General features: G+C 44.8%; 1 protein-coding gene across 1 annotated transcript in view; it reads left to right on the top strand.

The window, feature by feature from the left end:
- Vap33 (VAMP-associated protein 33kDa) overlaps nt 1–12,717 on the top strand; it is a 30,912-nt gene that overhangs the window by 14,980 nt on the left and 3,215 nt on the right. The window contains exons 2-4 of the mRNA XM_065235258.1: nt 5,070–5,222; nt 5,296–5,532; nt 5,608–5,765. Coding sequence (XP_065091330.1) covers nt 5,070–5,222; nt 5,296–5,532; nt 5,608–5,765 — 548 coding nt within the window. The remainder of the gene's footprint in view (nt 1–5,069; nt 5,223–5,295; nt 5,533–5,607; nt 5,766–12,717) is intronic.

Genomic DNA, 12,717 nt, shown 5'->3' with positions numbered 1-12,717 from the left:
CAGTATTTCTCAATTGGGCGGAGCTCTGGCGTGTTGGGAGGGTTCTTGTCCTTGGGAACCACCTGCACGTTGTTGGCGGCGTACCACTCCATGGCCTTTTTACCGTAATGGCAAGATGCCAAATCCGGCCAAAACAGTACGGAACAACCGTGTTTCTTCAGGAAAGGCAGCAGACGTTTATTCAAACACTCTTTCACGTAAATTTCTTGGTTGACAGTCCCGGAAGCTATGAAAATGCTGCTTTTCAAGCCACAGGTACAGATGGCTTGCCAAACCAGATATTTCTTTGCGAACTTTGACAGTTTCATGTGCTTGAAAACATCTGCTACCTTTCCCCTTCCTTTTGCCGTATAAAACTCCTGTCCCGGAAGCTGCTTGTAGTCGGCTTTGACGTAGGTTTCGTCGTCCATTACCACGCAGTCAAACTTCGTCAGCATCGTCGTGTACAGCCTCCGGGATCGCGCTTTGGCCGTCGTATTTTGTTTATCAGCGCGATTTGGAGTCACTACCTTCTTGTAAGTCGATAGTCCGGCTCGTTTTTTGGCTCGATGCATGGTTGTAGACGATACACCCAGCTTATTTGTGGCATCTCGGAGAGAGAGGTTAGGGTTTCGCTTGAAACTACCGGCAACACTCTTTGTCGTCTCAGCGGCTTCCGGTTTTCGATTTCCCCCCGATCCAGACTTCCTGGCTGTCGACAAACGTTCCCCAAACACTTTAATTACATTTGTAACGGTTGATTTGGCAACTTTTAGCGATTTTGCCAACTTTGCGTGCGAGTAGCTCGGATTTTCGCGATGCGCGAGCAAAATTTTGATACGCTGCTCTTCTTGCTTGGACGGCATTTTGACAACTGAAGAGTGAATTCCAAAATCAAAATAGGAGCAACATTCTACACACACACACACCTTCAAAATGAGGGGTGTTCAGGTTTTTTAAATGCAAAATTGAAAGAAATACGTCAAGTTGATATTGACCAAATTTTGACCGTATCACCCTTTAGAAGCAGAGTATAATAGTTTGCAGTTGGGATTCCATACAGGGCAGCCGTATTCTAATATCCGACCGGACGAGGGAGCAGTAAAGCGACTTCAAACAGTAGATGTCCGTGAAACTTTTAGCTATCCTGAAAATGAAGCCGAGCGCTCTGGATGCCTTGTCGATCACGTACGAGATATGCTGGCTGTATGTGAGTTGACAATCTAAGATGACTCCCAGATCCTTAATGTGATTCACACGATGTACGTCAACGCCTTCTAGGATATAACTGAATGTAATTCGATGTTTCTTCCGTGAGAACGTGATTTCTGAACATTTCGTTGGATTTACAACCATGCGGTTCAGTTGGCACCAATTAGCAAAAGCGTTGAGTTGGAGTTGGAGAAGGTGGCAGTCAGCGATGGCTCAGATTCGGGGATAGATTTTCATGTCGTCTGCAAACGACAGTTGATAGGATGCAAATCTTGTTTGCAATTCCAACAACCTTGGTGGAATCCGCAATTGTGTAATCTGCGTAACCGTCTGCGTAAAGCTCGAAAACGTTACTTTCGTTCCCGGACCGCAGCAAACAAGTATACGGTGCAGCTAGTTGAAGCAGAGTATAATAGTTTTCAGGAAACTCGCTTTCGTGAGTACGTCGACAACCTCCAGAGGGGTTTCAAGGAAAATTCATCGTCGTTCTGGTCTTCTATCAACTCTCGGAAAAGATCAGCTGGTATTCCCGTGGACGTCACCTACGGTAGTAGAAGCTCCACCACCGACACCACTTCGGCTGACCTTTTCGCTGACTTTTTCCGAAGTGTTTTCGAACCCGATCAAACTCCTTCACCGCAGCAATACTTTGATCAGCTACCAAGTTACGACATTGCAGCAGCTCATCTTCATTCAAGACGCTATTCTCAAAGCCCTTTGCTCAGTCGATCCATCGAAAGGTCCAGGCCCGGACCGTATTCCACCGTCTTTCGTCAAGAACTGTGCAGCATCGTTGGCCACTCCCGTTATGTCTATTTTCAATCGATCGCTTAAGGATGGCGTTTTCCGGATGCCTGGAAGCTCGCCTCAATTACACCAATCTTCAAGTCCGGTAACATGCACAAAGTGGAAAATTACCGACCTATCTCGATCCTCGAAAGTCTTCTGCATGAGAAGTTGTATCCAGCTGTTCAACCCATAATCTCAGAGTTTCAGCATGGATTCATGAAAAAGCGCTCGACAGTCTCTAACTTGATGACTCACACGAACACTCTTATAGTTAGCATCGAGAAGCGTCAGCAAGTGGACTCCGTTTACATCGACTTCTCTAAGGCTTTTGTTGGTTGAAATCATACTTATCATCCAGGAAGGTACGTGATTCCAGATCCGAGGTATTCCATATACCATCGGGGGTTCCACAAGGGTGTCACCTAGGACCTTTCATTTTCGTTCTGTTTTTTAACGACGTGTGTGATATGCTAAGTTCCTGTAAGTTGCTATATGCGGATGATCTTAAGCTGTACCGTGTGATCGAATCGATCGTGGATTGTTGCGCACTACAAGCTGATATAGAGCGATTGTCATCCTGGTGTCAGATGCCAATGCTGCCAAATGCAAAGTGATTACCCTTACCCGCTCTCACTCTCCGATAATTTTTGATTACTCTATGAATCAATCGCCGATGGAAAGGGTTAATGCCATTAAGGATCTTGGGCTCATCTTGGACAGCAAACTTCGGTTTAACGAGCACATATCCATGACAGTTCCAAAGGCCAACTCCATGCTAGGATTCTTGCGCCGCAGTACTGCACAATTCGACGACGTGTACGCCCTGAAAGCGCTGTACTGCTCTATGGTCCGCAGTGTTCTTGAATATGGAGTACAAATTTGGGCTCCACATCATGCTGTTCATGGACTGCGCATCGAGAGAATCCAGAAACAGTTTATAAAGTTTGCATTACGACGTCTGCCATGGACAAATCCAGATAGCTTACCTCCGTACGAGCATAGATGGACTGCTGCTTATTGGACTGCAAACGAGTCTTTCTCCAGAGGATGTTCATATTTGACATGATTAGTAATCATATTGACTGCAGTTGTTTGCTCGGGAACATCAATTTCCACACTCCAGCTCACCGTCTCCGCAACTATTACTTTCCCGGACATCGTACTGCACGGTTATAACAATCCTCTCGATAGATGTTGCAGACTGTTTAATGATGTGTGTGATGTTTTTGATTTTAATATAAGTAGACCAATTTTTAAAAATAGTAAGTCACTTTAAACAGTCTGTATGGCTAAAATGTCAAAGATGGTGGTTAAATAAATAAATAAATAAACCATCGTAGGAGACTGCCGTTTGGCGATCGCTATAGGATGGTTCAACTTGTCGAAGGCGGCTGAAAGGTCAGTGTAGATGACATCAGTTTGCATATGGTCTGTCATACTCTCCATAATGTACGAGGTGAGACACATAAGATTGGAAGTAGTCGACCGCCCTGCCATGAAACCATGCTGGTCTTCGCTCAAGTGCTGCTTGAAGTGAGAGACTAATGGTTCCATAAAGATCAACTCGAACAGTTTAGATATGGCACACAAGGATGTGATGCCGCGATAGTTGTCGATGATTCTTTTGCATCCCTTCTTATGCACTGAAAACTTATCAGCCCCACTGGAGAGGGACATTTCGAACAGAAGGCAGAGAGGAGCCACCAGACTATCGATGTGTTGCTTGAGAAATACGGAAGGAACTCCGTCAGGTCCAGGCTTAAATGAAGACTTCAGTTACGAAGCCGCCCTAGTTATTATAGCGAGGTCGATGTTGATAGCTGCCAAAGATTGACCAGACATTGGAACATTACTGGCTGCTAGAGAAACGTGCTCGACAGGTAGTTTCTCATCGGAGAATACACTCGCAAACTTGGTTGAGAACTGACGGCAAATGAGCTGTGAGGGGATGAAGCTTCTTCGCCGTTCAGTACCATAGTCGATGGAAGGCCAGACTCCTTTCGTTGTTGTGGAATGACCTCAGGAATTTGATTGCCTTCAAGTGCAATAACTAAAGGAGGATGGTGTGGAACAGTCTTTATCAACGGAGGAACAGCCATAGACTAATGTTGCATTCATAATATTTAGCTGAATACGGGCTTGGCGTAAATGGTCATGCTGAAAAACTTAGCTCAAATCTCACTCCGGACAAGTCAATGTTTATTGATTATATTCACGAGTGAATCATGTAACTTTATCGTTAAAAGTGGACTGGACGAAAGCTACGTATGTTTTCACGTAACTCTGACGTGAAATATTTTTTGAGTGTACTGTTTCTGAAACCCCTACCCTATAAGTTTACATTGACTCTACGTTTTCTACCGAGCTACTTTTTAAACACTCTCGAGGATTTCTACATAGCTGAAAATCAAAACGTAGCCAAGCAAAATAAAATACACTCCAGACTTGCTTTAACGTGTGGTTTTACATAATCTTATATCAATTGTTCCTTTATGTAATCCGCCTACAGTACTAGGTTGATAAAAAATTAAGAGATTTGACGCTTTTTTTTTATGCTTCTCCAGGACAAAAGCGACAGCAGTCTTTCAGAACGCCCTGGAAGAAACAAAAGAAACCGCGCGATATCGACCTTCCTCAATACCTCCTACACACACACACACTCACATACAAAGTATAAAAAGAAAAGATGCGTTGAAGTGGAGAACCAAAAAAAAAGCGCTACAACTCAGCTGATAAAGCCCCCTACCCACACCGACTGAATCAACTTTTGCTATCGATAGACGGCACCGGTTAATCATCATTTTCGACTGAAAATCGAAGTCCTATCACTTTTTAATGTGGTCTGGTTCGCGCGCGCGATTTGTGGCGATCGATTACATTTGCGTAATTTGATAAATCCCCGGAGTAACGTTAATTCCGTGCTTCGTGTCGTCCCTCGGTGACGGTGAAGCTTGCACGTGCTCATATATAACTACAGTCAGTCGCACGGCAATGATTGATGATGGTGGACGGACCTGTCGTGGTTTCTTCCGCTCACCAGGGATGCTGAGATAAAAGTTTCTAATGCAATGCTCTTCCAAACTTTCCAGGTCCATTTTGCACAGCTGTTTCGTCCTATATGCGATTGACGAACCCGACGGAGCATGTCATCCTGTTCAAAATCAAAACGACCGCGCCTAAAAAGTACTGCGTGCGTCCCAACTGTGGCGTACTAGAGCCAAAGAGCACCATCGAAATTGCTAGTAAGTGCCGAGCTACGCATTCCCTCGATGGATCCTATGTAACCTCTATTTCCCTTCTCCTAATTTCTTTCAGTTATCCTTCAACCGTTCATCTTCGATGCGGCCGAAAAGAACAAACACAAGTTTATGGTACAGTCGATGATCATGCCGGAAGGGGACGTCAGCGTCGATCAGCTGTGGAAGGATGTTGGCCCGGACGATCTGATGGACTCGAAGCTGCGGTGCGTGTTCGAGCTGCCGGCCGACACCAATCAGACGTCTTCGGGAGCGATTACAGCCACCAGCACCACTACCAGCCAGTCGGCTAACGGTACGCGTGTGCTTTTGATTCCCCCGCGATGATCAAGCCATTCAATACGATTGTTTGCTTTTCGTACATTTGCAGCTACACCGAACAAGAACGAGTCGGGAGTATCGACGGTGGAGTCACAACACGGTAGCAGTGCCAGCAACGAAGACGACAAGGACATGGCGCTAATGCAGGAGGTGAAGAAGCTGCGGGAATCCGAGTGCTCACTGCGCCACGAGAATCTGCTGCTGAAGGTAGGTGCAAATAGGGGAATGCAAATTTGCTACAGGTCACGACGAATTGAAATTTATTGACTCGAACAATCGGGGTGGTAACTCTACCAGGAAACCGTGGGAAACGAACAGTGGGGTAGATTATATTCTTTTTTTTTCATCTAGTTCAAAGGCTCAATCGCATTAGCTTTGATTCTATGTCTAGTAGGAGTTGCACTGAATACTCGCGACTTACCCGTGGTTAGGGAGTACCTTGTCGAAGGATAGGATCAGAGAAGGAGCTTGTGGGGTGGGGTTTCGTTGTCTCATCCAGAGCGTAAAATTATTGACTGCTTAGGCTGAGTGTTAAAGCACTGCTCGATTCAATTGATTGCTCTATCCAGACCGTATGTACCAAACGGAGCAGCTAGGTGCGGTGCCATGCCAAATATTCACACCGAAATCCAGCAGTGGCAAACAGCAACAATTGCAGCTTGGGAGAACCAAAATGACGGAGGTTAGAAGGAAGATCGATGAACTCTATGTGTTCGTGGAGGATAAGGAGGTCAAGCTACTAGCGACGGTCATCAAATCCGGCATAGCTGTGGCAGATCGAGAACTGCAAGAATGGAAAAGAAGAGCCGAAGCGGCCGAAAAGGCTCTGCATGAGGCCAAGGAGAATGTAATGCTGGCTGAAGCGCAGGAGAGGCCGAAGGGACGGACGAATCCACGTCCGGAGAAAAGAGATAGGGAAACGCCAGAAGACGAAGAGGACCCCAAAAACGCAAGGACGACGAATACGGGGACAAGGAGCAAGATGATGGAGAAGACAGTAGTGTTGTCAGCATTCGGTCTGGGCCACATATCCAGGCCTGCTGGGGTGAGAGGTAATCACGCTTACCACTACACTACCGGCACCGTTGGTGTACATCTTTCTTTTTTTTTGAGAAGAAGGTGGATATGTGGCCCAGACCCAATGCTGACAACACTGCTACTAACGAGCAACGACTTCACTCTACCTTGCACACTTATCCTTGAGGCGTTACGAGCGCACTATACAGTCGTGCAGCATCAAGCTCAAGCATTGCCGCTTTCGTGTGCTAGCTGTGATAGAGGTAAGAGCTATATTGATATCACTACGTGCGCTGGGTGATTCGTGATATTCAGACTCCAAAGTGCACAACAGTGATTGGCGTAAAGTCGAAAACGAAAAGGAGAAGAGAAAAAAAACAGACGGAAGATGAACACAGGAAGAAGAAGGAAAAGAAGAATGGAGTGGAAGAGAAGAAGAAGGAAGTCAAAAAGAAGAAAATCCCAAGGCGTTCTGGTTATCGAGGCGAAAGACAAAACGACATACGCAGCACTCCTCTGGAAAGTGAGAGAGGATCCGGAGTTGAAGCAACAAGGCGAGAACGTGGTGGAAACCAGGCGCACCCGGAAAGGCGAGATGCTCTTCGAGCTGAAGAAGGACCCGTCGGTGAGGAGTTCAGCCTTCAAGGAACTCGTCGAAAAATCTCTTGGCGAAGACGCAAACGTAAGAGCCTTACCGCAGGAGTCAGTGGTCGAGAGCAAGGATCTGGATGAGATCACAACGGAAGACGAGGTATGATGTGCGCTGAAGGAGCAATGCAATCTGGGAGATGTGCCCATGACAATCCGGATAAGGAAGGCGTACGGTGGTACACAAACGGCTGCGATACGACAAGCGACGGACGCAGCTAACAAGTTGCTGAAGACAGGACGAGTCAAGGTTGGGTGGTCAGTATGCCCCCTGAAAGCTATCCCTCGGATTACCAAGCAAATGCAGAGATGCTTTAAGTCCATGAACTTTGGTCACCAGACGAGCAACTGCAAAGGCCCTGATCAATCGGAGCTGTGCAGGAAATGCGGAGAGAAGGGGCACGTTGCTAAAGACTGTATGAAGTAACCGAGGTGCATGCTCTGCAGAAAGGAGGACGGAAACGACCATATGACGGGAAGTTTCAGGTGCCCAGCTTACAAAAAGGCGATAGCGGACCAATAGTAATGGAGATAACCCAAATAAATTTCAATCATTGTGACACAGCCCAGCAAGTGTTGTGGCAGTCGACAACGGAAACAAAGTGCGACGTTGCAATGATTGCGGAACCGTATCGAGTCCCTCCCGATAACGATAACTGGGTGGCCGATACAGCAGGGATAACGGCAATACAAGTTATGGGCAGGTATCCCATACAAGAAGTGGTGACGAGGTCTTACGAAGGTTTTGTGATCGCCATAATTAATGGAACTTTCGTATGTAGTTGCTACGCACCCCCGAGATGGACAATGGAGCAGTTTCACCAGATGTTAGATGAACTCACCGGTGAGCTCATCGGACGGAGACCAATCGTCATTGGAGGAGATTTCAATGCTTGGGCAGTGGACTGGGGCAGCAGATGTACCAACGCAAGAGGGTATAGTCTGCTGGAAGCTCTGGCAAAGTTGGACGTCAGTCTGGCCAACGAAGGAACCATCAGCACCTTCAGCAAAGATGGTAGGGAATCCATTATCAACGTCACTTTCTGCAGTCCGTCGTTAGTGGCAAGTATGAACTGGAGAGTGTGTGAGTAATATACTCATACCGTGCGGGACCGAAATCCGTACACCTAAGCACTAGAGAATCATTAACGGTCAATACTAAATAATGCTATCACATTATGCTCTTTATCACATCTTTTCCCCATACATTTATCTTTATTTTACCATTATTTGCAAACACCAGGTGTTAAAATTACCTTCAATTATAAGAAAAAAGTATTTAAATTACACATCTCTTGAATCAAAATCCGTACAGCGTTCTACGATTGAATCAAAATCCGTACAATTTTGAATCGAAATCCGTACACTGTGTTGAGGATGAATCAAAATCCGTACAGTCATGAATCAAAATCCGTACATGCATGTAAATCGATCTAAATCAATGAAGAAAAAACATGTTGCTGTCTTGAATAAAGTATTTATTTAGAAGTTGCTTGCCTAGGAGTCCAAAACAAATATACTCGTTTAAATACACTAGTTTACAGCATATTTGAACGTTGTACGCTGATGGTCATTTCCCATGTAAAATCGTGCGCTGAATCCAAAAATGTAGTGCAAAAAAATCTCAGTAGGATAGTTTTTGAGATATAGCTAAAAAATGAAACATCACTTTAAAAAAAAAACGTGTTTACTAAAACCACAAATACCTCCGGCTGTAATGAAGTAATATTAATTATTTTAACGCCGAATCATACGTGATAATTTTTTTTTTCGTGAGTGTAATGGTAGAACCACAATAAACATTTTTATTTACATTGCTTAAAAAATTAGCAGAAATTCAATTTTTCTAAGGATAACTTAAAAAAAAACTATTCAATAATAACAATACCACTAATCTCACTGACAATTTATGTTCAATTGATCGAACGAAAAATTTCTTACCTCTAATTTAGCGTTAAAATAAATGATATTTATATTGTTGGATTCAGCGTACAATTTTACATAAGAATCATTCGTCAAAGGTTCAAGTTCATTTTTTTTACTTTTATTTTTTTAGCTTGTAATATCAGCGTTAGATTAATTGATGCTCCAATCAAATCAAAGGAAAGGTAACTGATTTCTTTTATTTAAGAAGGTGACTGCTCTGGATTTTATGCTAACTAATATCATGATTAAGGATTCATTTCCTCCAAATTTTATTCTATACCAGTGCTTTTGGTTAAATATTATTACTAGAGTTTACCTCCGATCACAACCTCGAGGTCTTTGAAATTTGACATGTGATAACGTGCAAGATGCGCCATACTTTGGAACTTGGGGGCACTCCAGCTAAACGCTACAAAACATTATTTACCGGGACTAAACTGGGCGGTTTAGCTTGGACAATGTTGTCGAATCAATAATAGCAAACTGAATAGAAGACTGCCGAAACATCTTTAATACACCGATAATGGAAACGCTTCACCAACCCACTGGCATCAAGCGATAGAATAAGCGGTTCCTAAGATGGTAGCCCTATAATGGCGGATAAGTGAAAAAAAAAATTACAACCATCTTAGAAACCAACAAAAATAAGACAATGAACTGACATCAAAGATTAATTTTTCGTTTTGTGCATGAAAAATAAAATAAACGTAAGTTAACGACTAAAACTTAATTTAATTTAAAACGTCAAGAGAGTAATAATTATAAAAATGCAGATCTTTCATTGCTTCTTTTCCACAGCTTTCTTCTGCTTCTTCTCCATTGTTGCCATTGCTTTTTCAAGTTATAATGCTTTCTTGCTTCCAGCTTTCTTTCTTCTTCTTCATCTTCTTCCTCCTCTTCCTCTCTCGTTCAACCTTTTTCTTTTGTCGTTCCTCAATCCTTTGTTTCTTTGCGTTCTCTTTATCAATTTTCTCCCGTTCACTTTCATGTATATTTCCGGCCATTCCTCGCTGGTGGCTACTGTTGGGAATGCTCTCTTGCCCATTTCTGTCTGCTCTCTGTAATTTGTATATGCGTGTTGGTGTAGAGGAGCTGCGCTGTTTTCCTTTTCGGCTGGTTCTTGACGCTCTTCATTAAAAGATATTAATAATATAACATTTACAATACGAATAAAATAAGAGAGTAGCGATTCAATACGGCATCTCTTATGGTGGTAAATGGAACGGCAAAATCCCTGGATGCTTCTCGGTAAGATTTCCCCGCACGCATCATTGCCACAGTCTTCTCCAAATCCTCCGGCGTGTATTTAGCTTCCATGATCTGCTGAAAAACATTGGATAAAGTGGAGTCGTCATTGGAAATGCACAAGTGTACGGATTTAGAATCAGCTGTTATATATGGATCGAAATCCGTACAGTACTAATTTTGATAAATAAATACCATATGAATGATCCATTGCTTAGAATTGAGATATAAAACGATAAACACTTACCTTTTCGATCGACCTTCAGGAAATTTCCTTGCAAAAATCACTATAATACGCTTAACAACTGGAAGTAAATCCGAGAGATTTTCTTAGAAAATCGTTAAGAACGCAACCGATTGATAGAAATGCCCGACACGTGATAAGGTTTTTATTTTTTTTATTTTAATTGCATGACATACTGCTTAATTGTTGACATAAACATCAAGCTAATGCATGAATGAACATGAATATGTATTCATGTATAATATTTACATTGTGATGATGCATATAAATAAACAAATTCAACAGGGTGTACGGATTTCGGTGCTGTACGGATTTCGGTCCCGCACGGTAGTGACCATCGGGCGATTAGGTACAGCTTGGCCAACCGATACCTACGGCAATGTGGAGAACGAAAGTAAGCAAGCGGAGCTGGAAGACGAAAGCATTCGACAAGGATTTCTTGGTAGACAGCAGCGTCCCAGACCAAAGCGCGGACGAGTTGACCGAATCGTTAGCGAGGGCATGCGACACAACCATTCCGAGGAAATCGTAGCCAAGGAACAGACGGCGTCCAACTTACTGGGGAACGAGGCACTTAGCACCCTTCGCGCTAGTTGTCTCCGAGCCAGAAGGCGCGTTCACAGAGCAAGAACTGATGCAGACAGAGCAGAGCGAAGGGTGGTGTTTCGAGCAGCCAGGGCCGCTCTAAAACGGGAGATAAAGCTGAGCAAGTCAAACTGATTCAAGGAGCTGTGCTGAGACGCTGATGCCAACCCCTGGGGTGACGCATACCGAGTCGCGATGGCGAAGATTAGAGGTCCAACAACGCCCGTTGAAATGTGCCCAGACAAGCCGAAAGTCATCGTGGAGGAACTCGTAGCAGTAGCGGAAGGGCTGAAGACGAAGAAAGCTCCCGGTCCGGATGGAATCCCCAACGTGGCGTTGAAGGAGGCGATCCAAGCGTTCCCGGACATGTTGAGGATAGTGCTGCAGAAGTGTCTGGATGAAGGTCACTTCCCGTACCGATTGAAGATACAGAAACTAGTGCTGCTGCCGAAGCTTGGAAAACCGCCGGGGGATCCAGCATCGTATAGGCCTATATGCTTGCTGGATACAGTCGGAAAGCTATTGGAGAAGATCATCCTCAACAGGCTAACGAAATGTACGGATTGTCGGTGAGGCAGTTCGGATTCCGGAAAGGGAGATCAACGGTGGATGCAATTCGGACAGTGGTCGAGAGTGCTGAGAAAGCGTCCAAACAGAAGCGGAAGGGAGATCGATATTGCGCCGTGATAACGATCGACGTGAAGAATGCATTCAACAGCGCCAGCTGGGAGGCCATCGCCGAAGCACTGCATGGAATGAGGGTTCCTGATTACCTGTGTAGCATTATAAGGAGTTACTTCCAGAACCGGGTTCGAGTCTACGAGACGGACATGGGAGAGAAATCAATCCGGTTCACGGCGGGTGTGCCACAAGGCTCCATCCTTGGCCCAACGCTCTGGAACGTAATGTACAACGGCGTGCTAACGCTGAAGTTGCCCAAAGGAGTCGAGATCGTAGGATTTGCGGACGACGTCGTCTTGGCGGTAGTAGGCGAGACGTTGGAAGAGGTAGAAATGCTGGCAACCAAGGCAATCGACACGGTTTACAACTGGATGCAAGATAGCCCACCACAAAACGGAAGTGCTATTGGTCAGTAACTGTAACGCTGTTCAGCGGGCAGAAATTACCGTCGGAGAGAACGTCATAGCATCAAAGCGCGTGCTGAAGTTTCTTGGAGTGATACTCGATGACCGGCTAAACTTCAATAGCCACGTCGACTACGCATGTGAGAAGGCGGCGAAGGCCATCATTGCGATAGCTAGAATCATGCCGAACAACTCTGGACCAAGCAGCAGCAAGAGGCGTCTTCTGGCAAGTGTATCGTCGTTGATACTGAGGTACGGAGGTCCAGCCTGGGATGCAGCGCTGAATACGAAGAAGAACCAAAGAAAATTGAACAGTACGTTCCGCCTCATGGCCATGCGAGTCGTGAGTGCGTACAGAACAATTTCGACGGAAGCAGTATGCGTTATCGCCAGTATGATACCCATCGTC

Source organism: Ochlerotatus camptorhynchus, unplaced genomic scaffold (assembly GCF_037179485.1).
Source record: "Ochlerotatus camptorhynchus isolate MF236.1 unplaced genomic scaffold, CSIRO-AGI_Acam_v1.1 ptg000467l, whole genome shotgun sequence".
NCBI lineage: Eukaryota > Metazoa > Arthropoda > Insecta > Diptera > Culicidae > Ochlerotatus > Ochlerotatus camptorhynchus.
The sequence above is the reverse complement of the archived record's forward strand: the minus strand, read 5'-3'. Positions and strand labels throughout refer to the sequence as shown.